Source organism: Stigmatopora nigra, chromosome 8, assembly GCF_051989575.1.
Source record: "Stigmatopora nigra isolate UIUO_SnigA chromosome 8, RoL_Snig_1.1, whole genome shotgun sequence".
NCBI lineage: Eukaryota > Metazoa > Chordata > Actinopteri > Syngnathiformes > Syngnathidae > Stigmatopora > Stigmatopora nigra.
Window position 1 is genome coordinate 6,819,525 of NC_135515.1, and position 27,392 is coordinate 6,846,916.

At 39.7% G+C, this 27,392-nt stretch overlaps 5 protein-coding genes across 9 annotated transcripts in view; 2 read left to right on the top strand and 3 right to left on the bottom strand.

Annotated features, from left to right (window-relative positions):
* Window positions 1-8,092, top strand: part of esamb (endothelial cell adhesion molecule b) — a 32,164-nt gene extending 24,072 nt beyond the window's left edge. Inside the window, exons 1-8 of one of the 3 annotated variants that reach the window (XM_077723434.1) lie at window positions 61-349; window positions 1,288-1,433; window positions 2,534-2,735; window positions 2,867-3,022; window positions 4,890-4,934; window positions 6,570-6,692; window positions 6,792-6,921; window positions 7,045-8,092. In XM_077723434.1, the coding sequence (XP_077579560.1) occupies window positions 1,323-1,433; window positions 2,534-2,735; window positions 2,867-3,022; window positions 4,890-4,934; window positions 6,570-6,692; window positions 6,792-6,921; window positions 7,045-7,510 (1,233 nt within the window). In that variant the 5' untranslated portion in view covers window positions 61-349; window positions 1,288-1,322 and the 3' untranslated portion in view covers window positions 7,511-8,092. Of the gene's footprint in view, window positions 1-60; window positions 350-1,287; window positions 1,434-2,533; window positions 2,736-2,866; window positions 3,023-4,889; window positions 4,935-6,569; window positions 6,693-6,791; window positions 6,922-7,044 lie in introns of those variants that run through there. The other 2 variants (XM_077723432.1, XM_077723433.1) reach the window with 2 other exon arrangements.
* A 42-nt stretch (window positions 8,093-8,134) lies between these two features.
* Window positions 8,135-11,555, bottom strand: acad8 (acyl-CoA dehydrogenase family, member 8). Its single transcript, XM_077722986.1, has 11 exons — window positions 11,393-11,555; window positions 10,693-10,793; window positions 10,360-10,529; window positions 10,103-10,212; window positions 9,955-10,031; window positions 9,690-9,827; window positions 9,444-9,579; window positions 8,949-9,046; window positions 8,723-8,875; window positions 8,551-8,653; window positions 8,135-8,483 (listed from the first exon to the last, which is right to left on the bottom strand). Exons 1-11 carry the CDS (start codon window positions 11,508-11,510, stop codon window positions 8,428-8,430), a joined length of 1,260 nt encoding a protein of 419 aa, XP_077579112.1. The 5' UTR covers window positions 11,511-11,555; the 3' UTR covers window positions 8,135-8,427.
* Window positions 11,556-12,163: 608 nt separating this feature from the next.
* On the top strand, window positions 12,164-13,496 carry thyn1 (thymocyte nuclear protein 1). Its single transcript, XM_077722892.1, has 7 exons — window positions 12,164-12,203; window positions 12,280-12,413; window positions 12,486-12,554; window positions 12,645-12,737; window positions 12,862-12,957; window positions 13,212-13,362; window positions 13,450-13,496. The coding sequence occupies exons 1-7, from the start codon at window positions 12,164-12,166 to the stop codon at window positions 13,494-13,496; spliced, it is 630 nt and encodes a 209-aa protein (XP_077579018.1).
* Window positions 13,497-13,629: 133 nt separating this feature from the next.
* vps26b (VPS26, retromer complex component B) lies at window positions 13,630-16,895 on the bottom strand. 2 transcript variants are annotated; one of them, XM_077722988.1, is made up of 7 exons: window positions 16,726-16,893; window positions 16,265-16,505; window positions 15,560-15,716; window positions 15,320-15,484; window positions 15,062-15,237; window positions 14,813-14,955; window positions 13,630-14,295 (listed from the first exon to the last, which is right to left on the bottom strand). In XM_077722988.1, exons 2-7 carry the CDS (start codon window positions 16,485-16,487, stop codon window positions 14,122-14,124), a joined length of 1,038 nt encoding a protein of 345 aa, XP_077579114.1. In that variant the 5' UTR covers window positions 16,488-16,505; window positions 16,726-16,893; the 3' UTR covers window positions 13,630-14,121. The 2 variants fall into 2 exon arrangements, with proteins under 2 accessions (XP_077579114.1, XP_077579113.1); XM_077722987.1 differs by having other exon boundaries at window positions 16,265-16,895.
* A 295-nt stretch (window positions 16,896-17,190) lies between these two features.
* jam3a (junctional adhesion molecule 3a) lies at window positions 17,191-27,231 on the bottom strand. Of its 2 annotated transcripts, XM_077723368.1 has the most exons (10): window positions 27,058-27,231; window positions 26,621-26,710; window positions 20,812-20,883; window positions 20,601-20,714; window positions 20,294-20,446; window positions 19,893-20,095; window positions 19,600-19,699; window positions 18,600-18,729; window positions 18,470-18,521; window positions 17,191-18,288 (listed from the first exon to the last, which is right to left on the bottom strand). In XM_077723368.1, the coding sequence occupies exons 1-10, from the start codon at window positions 27,167-27,169 to the stop codon at window positions 18,253-18,255; spliced, it is 1,062 nt and encodes a 353-aa protein (XP_077579494.1). In that variant the 5' UTR covers window positions 27,170-27,231; the 3' UTR covers window positions 17,191-18,252. The 2 variants fall into 2 exon arrangements, with proteins under 2 accessions (XP_077579494.1, XP_077579495.1); XM_077723369.1 differs by lacking the exon at window positions 26,621-26,710 and having other exon boundaries at window positions 27,058-27,230.
* Window positions 27,232-27,392: the final 161 nt, after the last annotated feature.

Consider the following 27,392-nt stretch of genomic DNA (forward strand, 5'->3'; position numbering starts at 1 on the left):
CATCCTCACTCAGCCCAGCCCAGCCAGTTCCAATCTCCTAATTCCCCCGCCCCTGCACAAGCAAGGGAAAGCCAGAACGGGAAAGACGTTCCTGCCCGAACAGATGTAGACGCTCCAGCTGTCCATCTGTGGCTCACAATGCTCTCCTGGTTGCTTGATTGACCATTTTCCCTTGAGTGCTAACCTCGTCAAAGCTTTCCGGCGGAATTGATTTTTTTTTCCTGTATTTTTTTTCCCTCTGGGTCGCTTTTCGATCCCTAAAATTCCAAACTGGAGACGCACTCTGACTCCGATTGCTGGGATCAGCTGATCCAGCTCCAGCTGTCTGGTTCTGGGGACTGGGCACCCTGTGAGTTGCTCCATCCATCTCGTTATTTTATGTGACAATAAAGTGTTTTGGTTATATGGAAGTGCACTTGTGCTAAATTTGAATTGAAAAGAAACAGCAGCAAAATGAATACATTTGAGTACAAACTACAAAATACTATGTTTTTCATTCTTATAAACGCGCTCACATTTTGAGAAATCTTTCTGACTCTTGTCTTGTGATTTTTTTCACAATGTTTTCTTCAGTTCTATAATTAACATAACTCTAATAAAATTGATTCCCAAATCAAAAAGGCATAAAAGTAACATGCTATGAATGAATTGACTGTTGCAAATTCACTTTGGCTAATTTCTGAGTGTTATTTTTTTGAGACACTAGTAAAGCATCACTTGGACAGCTTGAATATTGTTGTGGCCGATAAGTCAAAATAATAATAGTAGTAACACCATTGTTTACATTTAAATTAGCAAACATATGTGCCATAATTTTAAACCCATTTAATATCTCTTAAATCCTTTAGAGCATGCAACTATTTTTGGTAAATTACAAAAGAAAACTGGGTCCACACATTTTGCCTTATGTTGGCCACACTATGAATAATAAAGAACATATGTTTCTTATAAATCAATATTACTATATGTTAATTTTTTGAAATATTTATCTTCCGAATGCGCCCTGCGATTGGCTGGCCAAAATTCAGAGTGTCTCTTCTTGTAATTGTGAGGGTATGCAGTAAATGAATGAATGAAGATACTAAGAATAACTTAAGAAAATATGAATCAAAAACAAAACTAATCAAGTTAATATGAAAAAAAAAACAGAAACAAACTCTGGTCATGTTATATATGATTACAGTATTCCCATGCGTGCCCTAATGTGGGTTATGGTAAGTATCTGAAAGGGCAAGCTATATTTATACACATACCAGTCGGTAATATATGTTTGTGCCCCAATAACAGGTGACAGCAACAAGGTGGAAATCCCACGGGAGGAGATGGAGGTGGTGAAGGGCCAGATGGTGGTGCTCCATGCCTGGTACAGCCCCAACTCGGACATTTCCAAAAACACTGTTGTTTGGCACTTTACTGGGAATGAGTCCAAACAGGTGAGAGGGCTAACACAGAAACTAATATTGTGTCATATGACCGAATGCTGACCTCCACTTGACAATGGTGATCATCTTTAGTCGGATTAAAGAAGAGTTGAGTGGTATCTACTGTAGGAATGATGTGATATGTTTGGAACAGGAGAGCATTCTTTGGCTGCTGATGAAGGCTTTTGAACTGGGATTGGACAGTTCTCATGGATTGGACGTCTTTCGACGTCAATCACGGCAAATAAATTAACGTGGATAAAAAGGAGAATAAGTGATAATGCCAGCACCTCATACATCTGTGATGAAAATGTATTTTTATTTTCATGATTGTTTAAATGCAGTAAACAATAATGCAGATATTATGTATATTTGACTCTTGAAATTTTCCTATTAATTCCTATCTCAAATCTGTGACATTAGGTTTTTTTTAATGATTTCATTTCCAGTTCACACTTGATGAATTCAATGATCACAGTCAAAATTAATCAATCTGGTAATGGCAGTGAAGGAGTTTAATCATATTATAGACTATTCAGGTTCGCTTTTTTATTATGGATTATTATTTAGCACACATCTATAAAATCAAGCAGGAATATAACTTACACTTTCTATCCCGTCTTTAGGTGTCACACGTAGAGATTACTCTTGCAACATGTTTAACGACCTGTTCATACGGGAAGCAAGCAAACCTAATGACATATTTCATCTCCCCTGTAAATATTAGCGAAGAGTGTGTGCGTATATGTGCGTGAGTCTTGGCATGATTAATATAATCTAAACAGTTTCAGTGTCTGATGCCTGGCAGCTTATCTCGCACAGAAATCTGAAAAGTCGCCGCTTGCCATCTGCACACATCAGGATTATCTTTATAACGGACGCCCATTTCTGTTTATATGCTTAATCTGCAGCACCAAATATGCCCCACGGCCAATGTAATTAGAATATCAAGTTATCATAGGCGCTATGTAATTCACTTCACTAATTACCACAGGTGGTTCGTATCACGCTTCATTCACTCCATTGCTTTTACAAAATTAGAGTCATTAGGGTTGTATAACAGGTTTTGGAAAGTTAACTCTTACATGAGTACACCTTTTTTTTTTTAAAAGGTGATCAACTTCAGCTCTGGGGAGATGGGCTATGGCCAGAATGACTTCAGCAAGCGTGCAGGATTCAGCGCCACCATGCCCTCCACCAACCTCTCCATCTTTATCAACAATACACAAGAGTCCGACTCGGGGCGCTATGTATGTGATGTCATCATACCCGGAGGCGCTGGCATTTCTGGACAGATGCACCTTAATGTGAAAGGTGACATCTCCAATATCACCATAGAAATCGTTCACTTTATTCAACATTACTTGACAGGCACCTAAAAAAAATCCTCATTTCGCAAAGTTGGATCCTTTAACATCGTCCACGGTGACATTTTTTCTTCCCAGTACCACCATCGCCTCCAGTGTGCACCATGACGGGTGAGCCCGTCGTCAATGGCAATGTGACACTGAGTTGCAAGTCTGCTCATGGAAAGCCTGTTCCTCAGTACAAGTGGACCAAGACTGCTCCCATGCAGGAAGTCTTTTTCTCACCCATGCAGAGTGAGTAATACTCATTAACCATCATTTAATTAGCAAAACGGATATAAATGCCATGCAAGTATTAGGACAAATGGCTTACCAGTCTTCAAAAATGCAATTAAGGGATTATGCCAAATCTTAACTGAAAAAATAAGTCTATATATTCATTTGTCCAAATCGCAACCTCGTTTTCACCAAAAAGGTCACTTTCCCCCGAAACCGACCAACGTGACAGTGATTCATCCTCTCACCCGTGCTCTATGATCTGTAAAAAAAATTGTCGTGGGGTTTAAAAATGCTGCACAGCCATTGGTCGGACAATCGTTTGGCAGTTAGAATGAGAAGATAACAGTAGAGGCCTGTTTTATTTTATTTTATTATTATTTTGTGAACACTTGGTGAGTATCCATAGTGACTACAAGCCTGATTTAAGAGGATCATATGTGGAATGGACTGGCTAGACAGTGGCTTGTAAATAATATAAACATACTACTCACGGAAGAGGATAGAGACTACTAGTATTGCATAGCAGAATTGGTCTGCTTCCCAAAAAAACACCCTACACATTTTGTCAAATCAACCTGGCTTAAATTTGATGTGAAGCTGATATAACATTCAATATGTCAAAACTACCCGCTTTTTAAGAGGATGAAACAAATGGACATGATAATTAGAGAGCTTTCATCTTGTTTGTTGGCATCAGTCACCGGCTGCCACCCTTTTTTTTATTTACAGATTTGGCTCATGATCATATACTCACAGTCACAACAACAGAATGTTCAACAATGTGTAAAAATATTATATTATCATAACGATTAACAATGAAAAATAATACATTATTGTATATTAAACAATCTGGTATTATTTCACACATTATTTTACACAGATATGTCAGTGTTGTGTCAAAGCAATGGCAAACATGAAGTGTGATAGTTGTGTTGTGCTGGCGTAAATGTCACATAGTACCTCGCCAGTGACCCCTTAACAGCTTAGTTGAGTCAGGACCCTCACAGTATCGTCAACATCACATCCTGATGCAACCTTTCTGCCTCTTTTTAGTTCACAACACCCGCCCCAAGAATACTTTTTCGACTATTTTTTACACTATTTATGTGGCATTTTGAAAAAAAAAAGGCGAAAAAAGCACTGTCATTGTGACCTTCTTAAGGATTTTATGTTTGTATGTTAGTTTCATGACTGCAACTTTTTTTGGGGAAAAAAAAAAATCATTTTTTATCTAAATCCAAACAAATGGGAGGTGATGCAGCGCTCCGGGACTTTAACTGCCTCTGCACAAATGCTGAAAGCGAAAATATGAAAGAAAAAAAAAAACAAATGCATTTAAATCTGTTCTTGCATTTCCATTTGTGGCCATCTGCTTCTGAACAAAAAGGACTAAGCATCGGTTAATGTGCGCCCTTCATCCCTTTAGACGCTAAAGTCTTTAGATTTAGCAAATGAAAGCTACTGCTCTGACTGACATTGTTTATTTTTGGCTGCAATCTTGAAAAATGTAACACTTGAGTCCAAATGTCATCCTTTCAGCAGCACTTTAATGTACGGGTGCTCTCCTTTGACACTGCTTATCTTTTCGTTCAGCCTCCCTCTTTTACCCTCTCTCTCTCTTACTGTCTCTCTCTCTTTCTCTCTATCTCTCTCTCTTCTCTCTCTCTCAATTGCTACACTTTCTTGTTTTGTGCCTAATCTAACAAGCCCCATGTCATTACTTGATCAGCCCCCTCTAAGAGCCCATAGTTGGATTCCAGCCTGAGAACATCTCAGCACTCCCTCCCACCGCACGTTCGTCACACTTTTCCATTCTTGTTTATTTTCGCTTCCTCTCTTCCTTGTTTTCTTTTTTCATAATTTCATCTAACACCCCCAAAAGAATGGAGGCCATGCCCTCAGCCTATACTGGTCCTGGGTTTTTTGGGTAAGGGTTTCGCCGCATTTGTTTCACCCTCTGTCCCAAATCAGATTGAATAGAGATACATTTTTAAAGATTTAAAGGAGAAACCCTATGTTGTAAGTCAATTAAGATGATAATCACAATACTGAGATTTCTATTTCATAGATTCAATCTACAAATGTTCTCCTTTAAATATTTAACTGTCTACTGCCGTATGTCTTGTGTTGATTCACTACACTGTATTAAATATCAACTTGTATTTAAAGATTGTGTTTTCCGTGTATTATAGACCATGTAGACAGTTTGCTCATCCTTTTAGTTCCAAGGCCAGATTGATGATTGGCTAGTTTAGTTTGAAGTGTAGTAGTTTATTTAATATGGAATTAATACATCAAGGTAACTGTGTTGCACAACAGCCTATTTTCTCCTTGCATTTTTGCATTATAATATGGGAGGAAACCTGATTACCCCGAGTAAACCCACGTCAGCCCAGGGAAAACATGCAAACTCCACACAGGAGGACCAACCTTGGTTTGAAACCAGCACCCCATAACTATGAGGCTGCAGCGCTAACCATTCAGCCCATGGACCACCCTAGCAAAATTGTATTCTTTTTTTCTTTACAGCACATCTGTCTGACACATCTTTCTTGTCAATCAAATCTCGAGGGCCCGCATCAGTTGATTTAGGCAATTGATTGGGTTATCCGCTCTGATGTCAACCAGGGTTCATTCTGCGATTCCTTGCTTGCTTTCAATTTTATCAGATTGGACAAAGCATATATGCCATGTTTTACAAAAATAATGCAAGATGACAACATGCTTTGATTTGTCGTCCTAAATTGAATCGAGGACGGATTTGTGCTTCCTAATATGGTGTTCATTTATTTCCATGTTGGCGCTTTACAAGCAGTTATTGGACATTTGCGATATTGGTAATACTGAGGAAGCAGTCCAGTGGATATGCGAGCTGGATGAAGTTGCGACCTTTGTGTGCGAAAATATGAAAAGAAATCTGGTGAGAGAACAAACTCGTGCGATGTGGAGCTCTGTGTGTATATGTGCTGCCAACCTGGCTGTTGGAAACGCACCAGGGGTGGATTAAATGAGAGATTAATGGCAGGAAACAGTAACTAATGAGTCAACACGAGCATCATATACACAAAATTATTCTGGTGTGACAGTGAGGAAGTTGTCAGAATATCAAAATGCAAAATGCTAAAACAAAATGACAGTATCCTGGATGTAGTTTCAGTCTAAGATCAATGGCCAAGCCTTTTGACCCAGTATTTCCTTTCTTTTATAAAATAATTTTAGTTTTTGGCTTCTGAAAATACACTTTTATGACGAGGGTGTGTGCCTGATTATGTATACACACTGTGAAAATATACTTGCGCCTTTCAAAGAAAGTCCAAAAATAATGGAATATGCAAAAATACTCAAATATTACACATTTAGATAGTCCATTGGGTATTAGTTTGATGTTTGCACCCTGTTTTCTTCGGTTTATAGTTCCTTTAGAAGCCACTATATCCAATATGTGATGCAGTAGTCAAGGTGTGTTACCTCTAATTGTGTCTGTGTGATCAAGTGATACTGACTGTGTGTGTATGTGTGTGTGTGTGTGTTTGTATGTTTGTGTGTGCATGTTGATTTGCAGACGAGAGGCAAGGCACCCTGCGGCTCAGCAACCTGACCAAAAGCATGTCAGGGAAGTACATCTGCCGGGCCAGCAACACAGCTGGCTCAGACAGCTGCTCCATTAACCTGGAGGTTATCACCTGTGAGTACACACACACACTCACCCACACTTTTCCAAAACCCACTTGCCATTCCAGCTGGTGTGATTAACACCTTGTGAATCTTGATGCTATTTGTGCAGCTTCCAATGCTGGTATGATTGCAGCCGCCACACTGGGCTCCATGGTTGGACTGGTCGCCATGGTGCTTTTCCTCTTATTTGTCTTGAGGAAGAGGCGGGATACTGAAGAAGAAACTGCCAATGAAATCAAGTGAGAAGGCTTTCAACTCATTGATGGAGATAGACGTATAATTCATTTGAACCTGTCAAAATGGATATCAATGGATTCCAAATGTGTACTTCTGAAATTCACCATTATTTTGATGCTCTTCAGGGAGGACGCTCAAGCTCCAAAACGAGTATCCTGGGCCAAAAGCAACACTGGCTCGGATATAGTGTCCAAAAACGGCACACTCTCATCCATCGCCACCAGCCCTCGGCCCACAGACCACCAACGGCAGCCCGCCTATCACTACCCCTACTCGCCGTCATCCACCACCGACACGGGTTCCGTCATCAACACTTATCAACTTCGCCCGGGCGAAGCCAACACCCTGCGGGGTCTTCCGGGTTACAACGCAGGCGGGACGCCGTCGCGCAAAAACAAACGGCCTCCCGTCGCCAATGGGGGCCCACCCCAGGTCATCCGTGTGCCCCCCGCCAGGACCGAAGGGGCTCAGCCTCAGACGCCGCCCGCCTTCACGGCATCCACGCGAGCTAGCTCGTCGTCCACTCTGACCCGAACGGGCACGGTGGCTGTCATGGTGCCTGCGCAGAGCCAAGCGGGCTCCCTGGTTTAGCCTGTGATTGCACAGGAAGAAAGGGGCTGGTGTCTGACATTTCTCTGCTTGTGATGGGACTTCTTTGTGACTTCTTGGAAGGATGTACTGTTTTGTTCATCTCACTGACTCATCCAGTTTTTCTTTTTTTTTTTTTACAATGGAATATTCTAGTTTTCTGATTAGAAAATGGCTTAGTTTGAGTAGTTTTCACATATTTCCTATTGATGTCTCTCAGGCTTAAAGAAATAAAAGAAAGTGGCAATGAAGGGCAAAGTCAAACAAAAAAACAGTAGATCAAAATTCAGGTTTTTCTATGAAATTCAATGGTTATAGAGCATTTGATGTGTTGCTTTTTATGGTAGGCAGATTTGTTAACAAAAAAATTGAGCACAGTTTGTGGACGTTTTTGTTTTCTTAATTACAGAGAGCAAGGATACATCCCATAATAGGCCATGCTGGTTGTGTCGGGATTTTATACGACAGATATAATTGTAAATATAAATATGATGTTATTCAAAATGTTAAGCAGCTAAATGTAGCATTTGAAATTGAGTTTTGATTGCTAGAAGTTGTTTTTTCAATAAAAGAACATGTACATCAGTTGTCTCTCCATATCATCTCAGTTAATGACAGATTTTAGCATTTTGTTTTAAGATTTTATTTGGAGTGTTTCACTCAAATATATTTTCATAATGTAAATACAATACTTAATTACAATGAAGTAGCAGCAAAAAAGAGCTGAGCAAAGTCAATATAAGAAAAATGGTTACAGTTATATGATATAAGCATTGTCAACCTCCTTTAGTAACAGAACTCCTCCATAGAGTGTCTGTACTGGTCTGGATTTGTTGACAAAATGTTCCAGTCCAATCCACTCTAATTGTTTCCCCAGTCTCTCTACAGCGCTGCCATACAAGAACATAAAATACCAAGTATCAGGACTCCGTCAGAAGATCGCGCGCGATGATCATCCTCATTACTTCGTTGGTTCCTGTAGAGAAGTGAGCAATTTAGCTTTATGTGCAACCAGGAACATTGAAACTGACATAACGACTGACCTTCTAAGATTTGATGCACGCGGATGTCGCGCACAAATTGCTGCACAGCGTAATCCTTCAGGTAACCATAGCCACCATGCATCTGTAGAGCCTGGTTGCAGATCTGAGTGAATACAGAAGAACCATTAAACAGTTAGCGAAATGTGATATGGTTTGGACTGTCATTACTCACATTGAAACAGTGGTCTGTGGCAAAGAGCTTCGCCATGGAGCACAGCTGCACGGCGTCTGCTCGGTCTTCTTGAAGCGCCACTGCGGCCTGGCGTACTACAAGGCGAGAGGCCACCAAATCTGTGGCCATTTCTGCTAATTTGAACTGCAGGAACTAAAAGCACACACATGTATCAAGTCAGTTTTAATAAACCTATGTTGGAAAAAGGCAGTTCTGTGGCACTCACTTGGTTGTTAGAAAGTGTCTCTCCAAATTGCTTACGCACCAACAGGTGGTCTCGAGCCAGCTGTACGGAGGCGTGGGCCGCACCCAGAGAACACGATGCTGTTCAAGGGTACATGAAATTACAAATTAAATGTTTACATTGCGCTCAAAAACTACCCAGTATTATGAGCATAGTATATAATTGATGATTATTTCTTCATAAAGGAAAGTTTTGACAACCAAATATTAATTATAATCATTATTTCATGAGTAAAAAAAAAATATACCAGTAATTTATTTAGTCCAATTCTGCCTCTTATGATAAAATACAAAAAAAATAATCTGTTGAGGACAGGGATATTCCCTGCATGCTATTGCTTTCAAGCAAAGGTCTGTATGCATAATATTTATAGATATACATACATCTATGTATAATCACGCTGATTGATATTCAGCCGAGTTGATTTGAACGGGAATATGTACGTGTATATAGACTTTATTTCCACTGGTCACTCACCAATATTAATCCTGCCACCATTCAGTCCCTTCATGGCAATTGTGAAGCCTTGACCTTCATGTCCCAGCAAGTTGCTCACAGGAACGGCGCAGTCCTCAAATATGACCGCCCTGGTGGGCTGTGAATTCCATCCCACCTGAGAGTACGTACATTCAGTCAGCTCCATACCAACATCTCTGTGAAACCGCTCTGACATCTAGTGGTGTTTTGGAGTTTTACATGAACAACAACAACATATTTGGCTACCTTTCGTTCCTTTTTGCCAAAACTGAGACCAGGTGTTCCCTTTTCTACGACAACACATGAGATGCCTTTCGGACCTTTGTTGCCTGTCCGACACATGACCACATAAACATCCGTGTCTCCTCCTCCACTAATGAACGCCTGCATTTAAAAGAATTAAAAAAATATCATAATGTGTCACGCCATTACCTAAAATAGGGAAGATATTTACCCTCATCCCCACCTTATAACACTGAGCAAGGTGTTATATATGTATTAAAAGTTTTACCTTGGAGCCATTCAAGATGTAATGGTCACCTTGGAGATGTGCAGTTGTCAAGAGCGATGCAGCATCACTGCCGCTGCCTGAAATAAACAAGGACACCTTCATTTAATAGAGTCGTAGAATTCAACTAGGGGTAATATAAATGACCGACCAGGTTCCGTGAGGCAGTAAGATGCAAACTTCTCCATAGAGCAAAGTTGAGGACAGAACTTTTGCCTCTGCTCTTCATTTCCAAAAGTGTCAATCATCCAGGCACACATGCTGCAAAATGATCAACTTCTATAATTATGCAATTAATTATAACTGTATAAATTTGCCTGAATTAGATATTTTTTAAAAGGTTTCTTTTTTTGCATCATCACAAACAACACACACTAGTGAGGATACCGGTATAAAGTTCTGACATACTTGTGGATACTAATGTAAGCAGTAGTGCTGACGCATCCAGTGGACAGGGCTTCAAAGATGACGGATGTGTCCAGGCGAGACAGACCAGAGCCCCCAACGTCCGGCTGTACATAGATGCCCCCAAAGCCCAGTTGTGCTGCCTTTCGCATGGTCTCCACTGGGAACATTTCCTTAAGATGAATGGAAATTATGTTCATTTTATGGAATGTTTTGGTATGAAATCTGCTCATCATTTTTGAGTCCACTAAGAATGTGTGAACTGAGATATAGTTAAAACCTTAAAAATAATATTAATAACAAGGGGAGACACTTATTGAAGGTTGTCAAACTTACCTTTTGATCCCACTCTGCCATGTGTGGAGCCATTTCATTGGCTGCAAAGTCAAAGGCCACTTTCTGGAATTCTTTCTGTTCATCTGTGAGCCCATGAGAAGCTGAAGTAATAATATAATAATGAAGAACATAAATTAAATCATTAAAAAAATCTGTAATAATTACCATACTATTGAGTAAGCCTAACATAGTGGTAGACTACAGAGGAGTTGATTCTCACAAATTGAAGTACATCTATAAACATCAGGGAAAAACAAAAAAGGTGATAGTTTAAAAGAAATGTGTATATTTCTACATTTTTACTCAAATATGACTAAGTCATATTTTCATATGCGCAAGTCATATTTGAGAGGTAATTTGGTCTATACAAACACTTAGGTAAGCATGATAAATGTTTTCATAACTGTTGCATCATTCTGTGATATTGATCTTATATTATGCACAATGCGTGGCAACTTTCGCGTGTTTATTTGTCTTATAGGATGGGGAGGAAAAAGGGGGCGGTGTTAGTGATGGGTGTGAGGCTCTTTTTGTCCAATGACAGTTGAGTAAAGTCATAGTATACGTAATTAAAATGCTGCGACCACATCCACCTATGTCAGTATCAGCTTCAGCATCTTTCACAATACACTTACAGAAAATGTATTTACATTTTTTATATCTTTGCAAAACTCATGCATACTTTTTCCTGGGAACTTACGGGCAATGCACGAAGCTATTCCTCGAGTTTGCGAACTTCGACTGTTGATTAAACGTTGGGTTTTGCAGATGTTCGTTGTGAGCCGCTGTGGAACTCTGAACAACCAGGCAGCCGCCATGTTTATTTTGTTACGCCACAATCAACCTGTGTGTGCTACTGGGAGATGTAGTTCTGAAACACATAAAAACTTCCGGTGTCACGGCTGTTTTTTTTTTTTTTTTATGACGTCCTGCTTTTCCTCTGCTTTTAGTGGCCGCTTATTTTGTGCCATTTGGACGTACAGGTATGATTTATTCTCATTCTTTTCAATTCAGCGTACTAACTGAATACAGTTGACTTTTTAAAATCACATAGGCCTCCAAAATATGTTAATAAAATACACGTTCAAACAACCACATCACATGGTACTGATCTAAGAACTATTGGTCGGGTTTATCATGGTTTTCAGCAAAACAACATGCTGTTTTGTATTGTTTAATACAAAGTCACGCTTATACACGGACAACCCAATGCATTCTTTTCAGCCTGCGATGCAGAAAAAGTAAAATAAGCATTCAAAAATGTTGCTCAACAAGGCCCCAAAAGTTGAAATAATACTTTTTTAAGTGGTCAGATCAACCACTTAATGTACTGCTTCTCACCCTTCCAATAAATGTTTAGAATAAAGTGACAAATTTAGTAATCTTATTCCATCCGTGATTATTTCAGCTTTTGTTTTTTTAATTATTATTATTTTTTAAACCAAATTGTGTTCCTTAAAGTAAAGAAGCAATGCCGCCAAAGAAACGAGCAAGAAAGACTGTCAATTCAGGTAAGCAGCATTTGTTATGGACTACCATTTTTTTTCTTCCAATGCACATTTAAAAAGCATGGTGTGGTTAATACAGGCCAAAATGCTGAAAAAAAGCGGAAGACATCATCTTCCAGTAAGACTTTGGAGGAGGCAAGCACTGTACAGTATAGCCACTGGCTTATGAAATCTGAGCCAGAAAGCCGTTTTGAAAACGGCATTGATGTCAAGGTACGATATGAAAAGACTACTTCTGTATTATGTATTTGGTAATCTTATTTTATACCATCAAAATGTCTGCAGTTTGGGATTGAGGATCTGAAGTCTTTACCAAGTCAGACAAGCTGCTGGGACGGTGTCCGCAACTATCAGGTAAATTACACTCCTAGGCTCTTAGTGTCTAAATACTAAAACAAAACCAAAATGGAGACTTTAACACAACTGTTGCTGCATTTTTCTCAGGCACGGAACTTTATGCATCAGATGAAAGAAGGCCACCTGGCATTCTTTTACCACAGCAACTGTAAAGAACCTGGAATAGCTGGACTCATTAAAGTAAGATCATGCATTGCATTTTTCCTAGTAAATTACTTGTGCAAATGTTAATATAAGGCATTACTCTGATTGTAATGATTTCATGTTACAATTATTAAAACTTGCTGTTTCTTTCTTTTGTCAGATAGTGAAGGAAGCATATGTGGACCACACTCAATTTGACAAAAAAGATGTTCATTTTGATGCCAGCAGCACGAAAGAAAACCCTAAATGGAGAATGGTAAGTAAAACAAAGCACAGAAATGAAATTGGAAATGTGTTTCAAAAAATGTGGGAACATAAAGAAGTCAATTTTGAGTTATTACGGTAAATATGGAAATGAAATCCCTTTGGAAAAATGAATAATTCCCATGTATTTAAAAAATTAAAAATATATTAAAATTATATTTTTTGAAAACTGGCAACAACACACGAACAACAGCAAATGCAGGATAGTGATAGGTGAGGAAGGATGACAAAGGTTTTGACTCTCAGGTGGACGTGCAATACCAAAGAATGTTGAAGCGTTTTCTTCCTCTTGGCGAACTCAAAAAGTACCACCTGCAGCATAGCACCAAAGGGGGGCCTCTGAAGAATGCAATGCTGTTCACTCGGCCTAGGCTGTCTGTCCAGCCACTCACCAGTGGTAATTCACTAGAATCTAGTCAGTATCTCGTCACTGGATCTTTTCAAACTTAGCAACAGCCCCTTTGCTTATTTATTATCCCTGCAGAAGAATTTGACTTTCTTCTAAGCTTGGAGGAACAAGAACCACTGTGACTTCGCGATGGGTTGAAATAATTTTTTTTTCCATTTTATACATTTAAGTAAGTATATGATATATAGTGACCATTTTCTATGTGAACTGTTTTGGATGAAAAAAGAAGACACCAGAAAGCAAAATAAATGTGGCTTTTTTTTCTATTTTGCATTAATTTATTTGACAATCGGAGGACAAACATTTTTCTTTGCAAAAAGATCTAAATATTTGTAACGTAACTCTGCTTTAAAAGACTTAAATCATGTTTGAGGCGCAGGAGGACACACTTGTCTAAACAAATGAAACACTAAGAAGTGACGACCTAGTGAAGCCGCCAGAATGCTGATTTGAATCTCTTATTTACACATCTACATGCGTAGAATAAAACTTGGATAGATTTCACATTTCTGAGTTTTTTTATAAGTGGAATGTCGCTTATTCAAAGTTTTTAACTCATTTAGCCGCAATAGCATTAGGAGTACACATGGAATGGCGTTAGCTTGAAAATCGGAGGAATTATTACGCGGGAGGTACTTTAGTTTGAGTTTACCGCTGACGAACAAAATCCAAGTAAAACAAAGCGAGGGAAGATAAACTCAGTCCAGTCTCCCTTAAAATTCCTCTCTGGCGGGGACGCTTGTTGCCTCATGGAGACCCCCGATCCAGTCTAAGGCGAGGCTCGGACCCGCTTTCTTCTTTGGCGCATTGCTCCAACGCGCTCTCTGAGGCGGCTGAGCCTTCGTAGCGTTGGGAGGCGATGGCGGCCTGATGGGACATGCTCTTTCTTACCACGTCGCCTTTACGCCACAGTGTGATCTCCTGCAAATACATGTCAAATGAATACATATTTTACCTGCAGAAAACTTCTTTGGGGTGATGTCATTCTAAAATCTTTCATTCTTATGTTTTGTCACTTCAATCTTCTATCTAGTTAAAATTCCACTTTTACATGACATACATTTTGCTATACTTGTTTAACACCTTAGTATAAATCAAGGCTTACAACTTAATGGAAGCCTCCCCCATCTGTAAATGAATACATTATATAAGAATACCAGCCGGAAATAATTGCTGGCAATTTAACTGAGCGATAGAATGAGTCATTTAGCATCTGTATCATCTCTGTTGAGGTCTACACATGCACTGCATTATAAATGACATGTTCTGTGACCCAGTTGCCCGTCCATGCAAGCAAAGTGCTGAATGCTGATCATAGCAGCTGACAATCACAGAAAAGCATTTTCCTTATTTGGTACATTAAGCCTCTCCCCTCTTTCACTCCCGCAGAGTGGAAATATTTGTCATAGTAATGCTTTGACATGCACGGCTGCAGTACCTGCTGTTTGAAGTAGCGCCTTTCCTCCTCATCAATGAGCACCAGGTTCAAATAGTAGCGCACTGAGAACTTCTTGTTTATGTCTCTCATAGTGGGAGTAAGGTCGTAGCCAGCGAGAAACAACCGGATAGGAATGGACTCGCCTAAAAGCAGAAAACAGTGAAAATATTTCAGATTTAAGTTCTAACAATACGTTGTGGAACAATGTTCAATCGTTATTGGAAAAAAAATAACAGGGTTTATATTTACCCCGCACTGGTGCTCCATCCATAATTTCATACTTGGCAATGGTGTCATTTTCATGGTACACACTGGGGCCCGTCCCAGTCGTCTCCCGCTTAATAATGTCAATCTCCATATGCTTTATCTTAATCCTCACCAGGAGGAAGTAAATTTTTCCAACGATTACATCTTTAAGGTGGTACCTGTAAGAGAGAAGGATTAGAAGGTAATTCCTATATATATTACCCACATTTTGCCCACAATGCAAAAGTGACTAATCCTTACTTGGATTTATTGTACTCAAACTCAATGTGGAGACAGTCCTCGATGCCAACTTCCATTTTAATAGAAGAGTTCAGTTCTGGATAAGTGCTGAGTGTGTGCACCACAATGTCCAACTCTTTGCTGATGTCATTAAGTCTTCGGATTACTGTTGCACGAAGGAAGTATCTGCACCCAGGTAGAAATTTATGTAGCTTGTCCACTTCAACAGGTGAAAGGTCATTATATTTTCTGAAGGTTTACCTGAGTTTGACGTTTTGGCCGGTGTAGGACTCGTAGGGCTTCTCTACGTGGGTAAACTCAAAGTCAAAAGTCTGCGATTGGGTCATCTCACCGGGCCTCGCCAGGTCTTTAACCAGGGAAACAAACTCATGGTGGTTCCCTCGGTCGTAATACAGCTCTGAGAACAAAAAGCCAAATGTTGACCCATTTGGACATGCATTTACGTAATCAGTTTTCCCTATCTTCAAGAAGGAAAACTGACATTTTGCAAATACCAGCAGATTATATAGCTAGTAAACTAGGTATTACTATTTATGAGTCTCCTTTAAGTCACTTTTCAGTAAATGTTTGCTTATTGCATTTGTACAGCTTTGTAGTACAACAGTTTATGAAAGAAACATGGGTTCAAGAGTAGCTGGGTGGTAAAGGTAAGACTTTATCCGTTTTAGTTTCATTGCTGCCATCTTGTGGCATCGGTATGCAATTACAGCCGCCTTTTGAGAGCGTGTTCACTATGAATTGTAAATGTTCTTCTGTGGCAGATTATTTGCAGTGGATAGGTTGTTATGTACTTGTACAGCATGCAGGAATGCTAGACAATATTTTCCAATATACACATTCATTTTTCCCTCTTGCATGAGATGGAGAGATGCGGAGTAAAGGAGCTCGCAGGTCTCTGATGGGTATCTCTTGTACTCTAGATGGATGAATAGATAACATGCTTACCGATTTGTCCGACAAATTCAATCTTGATGCCCTGGTGTTCCAACCTCTTTCCTGGGCTCTTGAGTGTGACGTTGACCCTGCCGCTGACGGTCTCTCCGTCGTAGAAGAGAAAATACTTGTCCTTTTTGCCATCTTCCGTCTTGTGCTCTGCTTTTTTTCTGGTGTCGGCGTCGTTGAGCACCACGTCGATCTCCGCATTTTGTCCAAAACTGAAGAAGCTCATTGTTGTTATCTTATACAGCTACAGAACAAGGCCCAAAGGTTAAATTTCCCTCCTTTCGAGGGCCGCACGCCACGCTATTAAATAGCAGACGTATTTGTAATACAAACACGTTTTAAATGTCCATGCCCGATTGCAGCAGCGACGGAGCTGAAAACAGCAACGCTACGTGCGCCTCAAGAAAAAAAGAAAAAAACTAAATGCCCATCGATTTAAAAAAAAAAAAAAGAAAAAACTGTACCTTCAATGATTCCCTTTCATTTGCAGTCCAATATCTTTAGCCATGCAAAACGCGATCGCAACTCGATTATCGTATAATTACATGTTTGTTATGTTCCGTTAAGAGAATGTCGCCAATGTTGTCAAATATTAACGATGCAAGTCATTTGGCTTGACTCTAGTATATCCGGGTCAGTTTTGCTACAAAATAAGAGCGCACAAATGGACCGTGTTTGGCGCAAACAAAAGCATACTATTTGGGTAATGCAATTTTCTTTCAAAAATGGTCTTCTTTACAGTAGAAATAGGAATTTGTGGCAAGGTAGGCTTTATTTGAACACAAAGCTATAATATGCAGTTAAAAAAGTCAACATTAGTTAAATATTCAAGATTCAAATATAAAAACTAAATAAATGTTATATATTTTCATATTTTTTAAATATTTTCTACAAGCCATTAAAAGGACACACAAAAACCTCTAAATGTCAACATTTCAAATGTATTTTAATCATGACAAAAATCAACCATGAATAGTGGACGTTGTACAACAGTTCCTGAGTTTTTACACAAATTATGAAGACCAGAAAAAATGTTTGAAACAACATTAGACAGTAATTACTGCACTGTCAAATTTTCATTTTGATCAGTTTACATATGGCCTTATTTACAATAAGGTACTGGGGGGAAAACCATTTTAGCATCAATGTACAATATAGAGGCAAAACTGGACAATATGTCCAATAACTACAACCAAAACAGTAGTAAAACACAGAAGGTCACTTATACACAAACAGCACTGTAAGTCATACATTGCCACCTTTTAAAGTAAATACTGATTTTGCAGCAAAGTAGGATATATAATATTAAAATCCACCAGGTAACTTTTACATGTAACATCTGATTTATTTTTTCCTACTGAATCCTCAAGTTGGATAAATTGTGCCGCATTTTACAGTATATTTTCTATCCTTTGCTTTCAGTCAGCTATTTATTGCCCATACAGCTATGTACAAATACCACTTTTCATCACTTGGCCACTCGGTAGAAGAAAAAAAAAATTAAACAATACCGCTTTTAACTCTTGCCAACTTTAATGAAAAAAAACAGTGTTTCTTATATCATCACAGAGAAAACACAAGAGGACTTCTGTAAAACAAGTTCAGTGTATTAAAAAACATTACAAAAAGAGTTTGTTCCAAAATTGGTAATGGAATTCTGTTCTAACACATGCTTCACCACCATCAATTGGCTAGATGTCACAGCTTGGTAGTGAATGATGCGTCAAGTAAAAATGTGTGGGGAGAAAAAAACGGTCTAAAAGTGCAAGGTGGATAATGAAAGGAACACTGGATAGTCAAAAAAATAGAAAATCTGTTGACGCTATAAAACAGTGAACTAGGGCCACAAACCCATATATAGCATTACTTTGGCAAGTTGGTTTATTTTAATGTGCATTAGAGAACAGAGTGTGCCATGGTACAGCTTAAATTTAACCACCCGTGCCGTTGTTGCTGCATGTTAACCTTTGTCGCCACTTCGTCCTAGGTTGTCAGATGATAAACGATGACTTGTGGCGAAAATGTCCCTGAAAAAAAGAATAGGACTTCAGCTATGAAGGACACATTATAAATATTTCCCGAAAATGCAAGTTTTAAATAGCTTACTAAAATCGGCAATTAAACTGCAAACTATCAAAATGTTACATAATTAGTATAACCTCTTTAACAAAGTAAAACAATTGTGCTAAACATTTTTTTTTTTTTTACCTCATCTGCATCACCATATTCAACCCCGTCGTTCTGTGCCGGCCAACTAAATCTGCAATAAAAGACAAATACACATGAAAATGCATATGTTGCCATTACACGGAAAAATAGACTACTTTTAGTAACTCACTCGTTTTCATTGTGCCCTTTTTTGGTGGAAAATGCGCGTAAAAGACAATGCCAAATGCAGCCGATCACAAGGAACACTGCTAACACGCCACCGACGGACTTGAGGACAATGTCGAGGATGTCAACGTCATCTATAAACAATAGAGATATTTGTATTTCAAAATACACAATCAATCTAAGCAAACCAGCAATGTTTTATGAGGTATTTGTCATGGTCATTTATATCTCAGCGTGTTAACTGTTCCAGAGGCCACTTCACTTGGTGGCCCGCATGAACGTCAAGAGTACCCTCCTGACCTTCTAAGGTTACCTTAAAAGTTGTGTGACCTTGTAAGATTTTATATTGATTAATAGAGCTCATTATTACAAATGACTCACACTTTGATTGCTCACAATAAAATGCCACTCTAAAATGATGGGAACAGAAATTGGCCATCTGTGTACACCCACAAGGGATTTGCGATTTCTGCCTTTTACAAATGGGATCAAATACCATAAGTTTTGCATTTATATTTTGGTTCTTGGCATTGCACACATTACATGCTGTTAAACGTTAGAAAAACATATATTAAGATGTTGCATAAACCTTGCATTAGGGTTCTGATCTAACGAATACAGTAAGCACTTGGCTCATCAGGTCATGTTTTAAACTTTGTTTGGTCCTCGGGGGACTGTTAACGAAACAAAACTTACATTAGTGGCACTGGCCTATTTAATGACTTATTTCGTGAGGATGGCTGGCTTGCAAGCTATTCTTTACCAGGCATAAATTCACATTCATGCTAACAACCTCATAAATTTGTATGAAAATGCTATTAGGAGTGGTGTAGCTGCTTTTCCTAGTGACAAACTGCTGAATTATGAGTTCCATTTAGTATTGCATTCATCCGCAGTATCCTAATTGTGCTTTCTTTTGAATTTATACAATGCTATTCACGTACTAAACGTCAACATTCTCCTTACAGTAGACAAAAGTGCACATGCAATAAAATGTCACTCACAAACTTCCATCCATTGGGAGGGACACTGGGCGTGGCCCGCATCATTCTTGGCTTGACAGTAGTATTCCCCCGCGTCTTCCTTCCTCACCCTGCGGAATTTCTGACAAGAGAAAATGTCAAGTTAGTTGAGTGACTTTAGTGCAATGTCGACAAAATGGTAAAATCTTGTTTCCGGTCCTCACATCTGAATATTGACCGTTTACATATGCAAAAGTATTAAAACTAGAGGCCAGAAGTGGAAAGGGAATGTGCTTTCCCACAAAGTTGGATGGACTAAAAAAAAGTGTATGTACCAGGCTTCCAGTGTCTGTGTTAATGGCGTATGTGGCATTGATAAACTTGGGCGTGTTCTTGGGATCCTGGGGAAGCTCCTCATTGTTGTGGAACCAGCGGTAGATGGGTGTCGGGAAGCCCTCGTTCTCTAGACACCGGAGCTCGGTCGACGTGCCCACCGTGACTGCCTCAGGCACGCTGCATCGGGGCACCACAGGTTTCACTGTGCAAAGAAAATTTGGTGTAAATTTGTGCTCCGGACTTGTGAACATCATTGCGTGGTGATAGTTAGGAGCTACTTTGACAGTTGTGTTGTATAAATTAAGACACATTGTGAAAAATTGTGCATTCAAAGTAGCATAGTTACGAACATTCTTTAGTATTAATGGCCATGTTTACTTAGTTGTTTAAATTTACACACCTCTCACAGCCAGGCTGATTAGAATCTCATCAAAGTCCCTCTGATCGTCAATGGCAGCCACCTCGCAACGGTACTCGGCCGTGTCTGTGCGGGTGGCGTTGAAGATCAGAATGTTGGCTGGCTCTCTAAGCTGTGCTCTGTTTTCCAAGTCGCCTTAAAAAAAAGAAGAGAGAGGGAAAAAAACACTTTACAATGGCTGATTGAAAAACACAGCATGGCTCGGGTCAGGTCACGAACGGAATCCAGAGCAGAGTTTTCTGAAAAGTGCCATTCATTCTCGCCAGCTTATACCGACCGACTGCCATACCTGATATCTTCCTTTGAAAGTAAACATAGCTTGGGATGCCATTCCTTATCTTCTTCCACTCAATCCTCGGGTTGTTGGTGGAGATGGACTCTATTAAGCAGGTCAGCTCAACGGCTAAGAAAAATAAGTGGGTAGGGTGGCGGATGCAATGCAAATTAAGGGAATGAAAAGCTACTTTTTTGGGGGGGGAAATAGGGATGCGGCAACTTACGCTCAAACTCATTTGCCCACACAATCTTGTCTGTAGTCCGGAGGATTACTGCGACCGATGACGGGATGTGGCCTGTGGAAAGACAGGAGAAAAATTATTTAAAGCTGAGTCACCGTGATGGAATTTTCATTAGCAGACATTAGCAGCTGGGCAGCTTGCTTTATAAACAGCGGATTATCATGATAAACACACACACACAAGCTCCCTGCTAGGAGAAGTATTAAATGCTTCCTATTCCTATCCGAGAAGATTAACCCAAAATCGAGGGAGGGTATACACATAGCTTCACTTCCACTTTGTCGCTCACTTTCCTTTATGGTGGTTAATTGGATAATAATGCGGCGGACGGTGGGTCACGAGAGGGGACGCTACGAATGTTCAATTGCTGCTCATAAAACCATAACGATATGGAACCGGGCCATAAATATTGTAGCAGTGACGGCCTTTTATTGTTTTGGCTTTTTTCCAGACACAAGCGGAGGTTAGAGTGCTGACTTTGAGCTTTACGGGGGCATTGATTTGTCAATTTATTAGCTACGGGTACAGAAGCACTCCCCAGCACAATTGAAGTTCTATATCAAACTCTGGTCACCTCATCTACCCCTACAAGTAGCAGTGGAAATATAGCTGCTTTCACTATGATACATTGGACAATTACTTTAATAACCACTTGGCAGTGTCAAATTGACTGATATAATCTTCATTAGGTGTGGAGAAATTATGCATCTCAATCTTTGGATGGATGAATTATTGATACACAACCGCTTTATCTTCATTATGTGTTAGAAAAATAGCATGCGTCTGTTCCTCCATATTTTGTTAGGTTTTGATAGCTAAAACACACACAAAAAATACTGTCAATCTGTCTTCTCTGTTTTTTCCAACATTATACAAACTCATTCAGATATCTCGTTGTCTGGTCAGAATTTGGTATGTTTGCAGTTTGCATTGTCGTTATGGACCTTCTCTTCAGATTCAGGATCATCTTGAGGCTTTGTCTTCTTGGTCATTTTGGTTCTTGCCGTTGTTTCTCCTGTGTTGACCAGTATGCTTCAGGCTCTGTGTACTAAGAGTGACACAGATGCTCTACGGTCTACTTTGATGGACATTCACTTGCCTTCCAGCTCTAAACAGCTGATGAGCAGATGTTGATAATGGAGCGTGCCCCAAGCGGTCTTTTCATGAAACAGTCACACGCCACGATAAATATGTTCTTAGTGCCCTGATAGTTAGTGCTGGTGATGTGCTGTAGGAATCAAAACTGGTTCTCTAGAATGCTAAAATGCAGACTGTCTTGCATCGTCTTGAGTCCTGGCATGCCTTCATAGAAGCATCTGTGGTGTGTCACACTCAGATGCAGTTGGCTTCTCCAATTGATTAAAGCACATGGTTTTGTTCTCTGTCAAGCTGACTGTCTGTTTGTGTTCTGCACTTAACTGGCAATCAGGAAAATACAATTTCCCAAAAGTTGTTGGCATATGAGTAAAGATGTTCTGGTAAATGAGCATTTTCTTTTCTAAATCATGTCTAGACACATGATTTATCAATGCATCTACAATTTTTCACAAGACTTTGAGGTCTAAGTTCGCAAGGTCGTCTCTTTATTAGAATGAGACTTTGCAGCATGCTGGAAAGCCACAGTCAACGTAACGTGCGGTCTATTAATATTGAATAGGAAGAAAGCTAGAAGACCACAAAAAGGATCCCGAGCCCAATGTTGAAACATGACATGAGAAGACTTCAAAGCAGAGCATTATCGCAACCATTACGTCTCATCGCGTTGACAGGTGCGCAGTCTTGACAAACTGAAGGAGCTAAATAATACATTTGTGTCAGCTGTTGTTTTAACGCCTCAAAATGCAACATTGGTAGTTTTCTCAGCAGGTGAAGTCCTTCTCGTTTAAAATTCATGTAGATTTTGAGCAATAAACAAAAAGTGTGGGTGCCGCAAAAAGCAGAAGCGCAAATTATCTAACCATGCTTAAATGTGCTGCATATTTAATCATCATTCTTGTTTGCCCTGGGGCACACAGAGCATACAGTAACTTAAGTTTTTAGCAGCCCTTGCTTGAGTGGACTCCTCAAAGCAATCTGTGTTATTTAAGTAAATGCCAGTTCCTTTTAAATAGACGGCTGCTTTGCTATCAAATTAAAGAGGAGAAGAAGGAAGAAAATTGTTAACCCATATGCTCGGGTTGTTTTAGATCATTTTAGATATTGTCATAGTGCACTATAAAACTGTTAATATTGATTGTTTTTATAAAATTACTCATGAATCATAACTTTGTACATTTTACCTATTGTAAAACGTAGATCCATGTTTGCTATCATTTCCAATTTCTACGTTATTCTTCTAAAACTTCAACTTTTGTTGCAATTGTAGTGATTTGCAGTATATGAATAATTTTCTCATCATACTTCTTGTATGTATGAAGTTAGGCAAGGGTGACAACATGTTATCCCTAAATACTATTCATTTCAAATCTTGATTGCGACACTGAATGTTTTCATCATCCACTGGGCCTTTTAATTCATGCCTGATGCTTTTCATTTAGTTAATAGAAGGCCACACATGGGAGATAACCCCTTGCTGGGTCAAGACAGTTTCCACACTCCCACTGGGGGTTGGATAAAAGGCTCCAAAATGGAGGCTGAAATTAAGACAAGTAAAAGACCCGCGCACACCACAAGACATGCCCCTTTCCTTGTTCCCCTGCAGCTTTCTGACTAATTCAGAGGTCTTTATTCAAAGCAGCCCGCTACCACGCGACATCAGTCCGCTTGCCTCTGAGGTTGCCGCCAACTTGTGTGTGCACACACGCACACACACACACACACACGCACGTACACACAAAGGGACTGTAGAAGCAATAAAAACACTGCTCCTTCCTGAGCATCAAGCCGTATCAAGGCCTTATCGTGTGAAGATGAGACATGACTCCCATGGCTCGGATTCTGTCTCCTTCGCTGACTTTTCCCACCCTGTACATGTTGGTGGGGGTTGAGAGCTATTTGTTTTTTATTCCAGCTGTGTCTGGACGTCCAGAGGGACCGACACAAGGCGAGTTTGTCCAGCAAACAATCCCTTGCAACTTGTGGATTATCCTTTAACAGCTTCGTATGAGGCAGGGAGGCCAGAGGTGTAGTATTATGGCTCAGTAAAAAAGCGGCTATAAAGGCATGAGTGCTTGCCCCCACCCCCCATCCCTTTGAGGCACATCCAAAGCATGACATTTGTGGATGTAGCGCTTTTATAACATCACACCATACTATGTCCTTCTACACAGGAAATTACACTCCTGGTCGACACAGGCTTGAAATTGACAGACAATCTAGAAAGGAACATCTGTTGCAGGTCAATAATAATTCCATAGAAAAAATTAAGAGTTAATTGTTGTAATGTTACGAGAACAAAGGTCCTCACTGTTTCGGTTTAGTATTTGTCAGGTGTTCGTCTATTACAGCTCAATGTTTTGTGATGTTTGTGACTTGTTTTGACACAATAGTACAGCATAATGGGTGAAATTACTTTTTAAAATCATTTTTTTGGGTGAAGGTGGAACACCTTAATGACATTTCTATTCATTTGTAGGGTATCTACGATTGGTTTAAGCACAACACCAGTATTAAAATAGGAGATCAAAACATTCACAGAGAGCTTTTGTGATCAAAGAAATAGTGTTCTTTCAAATTCCCATCCCTTATTTGTTCAGTGACAGTAAAATTAGTGCGCTGTTTTATAGAGGTTGTCACCCTAAACCTAATGTAGGCCGTGGGAATGCAAAAAGACAATGTAGAAATGTTAAATGAAGCAGGCAATTAAAATAAAAGGTGACAATGGAGCCTCTGTGTCAAAATGCGGGTCAACCTAAAGACAATATTAGGGAATGATGACAATAATCCCAGCACGCCTTAATCCGTCTTCTTCCATTTACTCGTCATACAATAGGCATTCTGCTGTCTGTGGTAATGTGCACTCCAGTAGTCATGTCCCGCAATCCTCTTACGCACCAAAATATGAACGCAGCTATAAAAAAACCCTTTCCCAGACATTCCACGGAGTGCTTCCTTCGAAAACATGCTGCAACTAACAGGGCCGCTGGGATATACTGTATCAAAACTAGCGAGTTGACCATGTGTGTGTTATCTTAAAATCTTGAGGGAGATGAGAAAACATGTCCTATTCTTTCAATTTAGCCAGACATTCTAACCAAAATGCAACATTTAATTTTGAAACAATGAAGTCATTCTCAAGGAGTATTTTTTTTTTACCCTCAAGAGAGCTATGACTTCATTAAAAACATTTATTCCTGGGGACATCTATATTGTTGCGATGAGTCACTCACTACAACCTTAACAGAAATATCAATGCAATAATACAATAGCCAAGAATAGTCGGGTTTATATGCACTTTTTTGGTGATTACGGTTGAAATCAATGTCATTTAAGATCCCTGGATGTGTTACTTGTATAATCAGAAGAGCTGTTAAATCAAAAATAATGTTAATTTGTCTATTATGGAGCTTTTTGGCATTTTTTTTACACATATTGACTGAAAGAGACATATATTGAATGTCTCTTATAGTCAATGGCACTGCCATTCCTCCTAGTTAAAATGGATTAGTCAAGCAACAAGTTCATTAAAAACAAGGTACGAGTAGTTAAAAAAAATTGGTGGACAATAATTCCACATAGCAAATTATTGATTAATCTGTATTATTCATGTGCAAAAACGAATGGAAAGCCACAGGGGTGGGAAGGTAGTGAGCGTGTTGATTTACACTGAGGGCAAAGGTTTCAGCCGTACGGATGCAATCTAGCGTTTATAGACGCCCGGCAAGACACCACAGGCGTTTTCACAGCAAGGTGACCGCACACATACAGACATCCGCACAACACATCATTCCAATACCAGTCACATTCATTGCCTGGTTGTTCTCGGCGAGGTAGATGAGACCTCGCCACCCGTGTTGTGATTGCTTCACCTCTGTATCATTAGTCACCTGATGGCCACAATTTTATATGTCCACATCTAAAAACTACAAAAACGGACTTAGTATACTGTAGCAATTATATAGAATATATGAAAAAATATGACTGGTCTCTCTATAATCCCCAATGCCCTCGCCGTGTTCAGATAGCGAATGTTTTGTGGCTTATTGATCCTCTCCTATGTCTACGTTATGTTACATATTTATGGATGTTGCAATAGGTTTTAGCACTATGATAGTCTACGATGAAGTCATTTTTAATACACATGTAAGACACTTTCTTTTGTCTCAATCTTAACTGGGAGTGGTCAGAACACATTGTCGGACATTATGACTATGGACCTGGAATGAAAATATTTTTTAAATTGATCAAAGAAAATGATAAGGGAATGCATCAATTGGACCTTAATCTTCCAAACCAAAAAATGATCAATCTACTTTGAAGTTATTAACATTTTAATAGTTCATTAACTGCTTTTTTTAACTACCACTTTGAACAAAAGCAAAATATTTTGTGATCTTCTATTCGCCATCATTCCAAGTGCAATTTATGACAACTGAACGAAATTTGAAGGACACTTTATCAACCAAGTAAACGCCTAAAATAACAGAACAACATTCACTGTGAGGGCATCATTGCCATTCTCCTCCAATTCCTCAGGTGCACCTACTGTTCTGAAAATTTCACATCAACCCCCTTATTTTCTCACAACACATTTTTAAAAAACAACTCACGTCAGCCTCGCCCTTAACTTAAACAGCCATAATTACAATAATAGTGAAGCCAGTGAAGCAGCATGGAGGCTTGATGTACTTACACATGAAGGCGCACACGACAACACAAAGTGACGCCGCACACAAAGCAGATGTTGTCCTCCTGTTTCTCGCCATCCCAAACGACAAGGCAGCTGACATCGGAACACGTCGCGTGCAAAAAAATATGAATAAAACTGTGAGAATTCCCTTCTCTTAATCAGCAGCGAGGAACTCTACTATACACCTAATTGGGGAGTACTGCTCCAACTACCACTACTCAGCATCACTATAAAGAAAGGCTACGTCACTGTTCTCTTTGATTAACGTACGATCACATGGTATCAAATATACAATTCCAGCGTGTCTTTCATCTCTTTGAACCTGTTTACGTAAAGCTAACTCGGCAGCAGCTGCTCGGAATGTTAGCCGGAGGAACAGCTGCTGCTGCGGCGGGGTAGAAGCGACATGCGCGTATGCACGATATGGATCGAGCGCTTACCGAGGTTGATGCACAGCACACAACACGCGACCAGTCGCACAATCGCCATCTTGCACCGTCTCATTTGTCGTTCGCGGCCACACGCACGCTCGCCAGTGTCGCCACCTCGCATAAGGTACGAGGAGGATGGGGGGACACAGAAAGAGAGAAAGGGAGAGCGAGAGAAAAGAGGGCTGGTGGATGTTGCCAGCAACCAGTTTCCATAGCTACAGTGGATAGTGCTTAAGCCCTGCACGTTGTCTTGCAGGTTCCGAGCACCTGATGGATTAAGCAGAACTATACTAAATTGCGAGTGCATACAGTGCCACATCTACTAAATTGTTTCCAGAAATCGT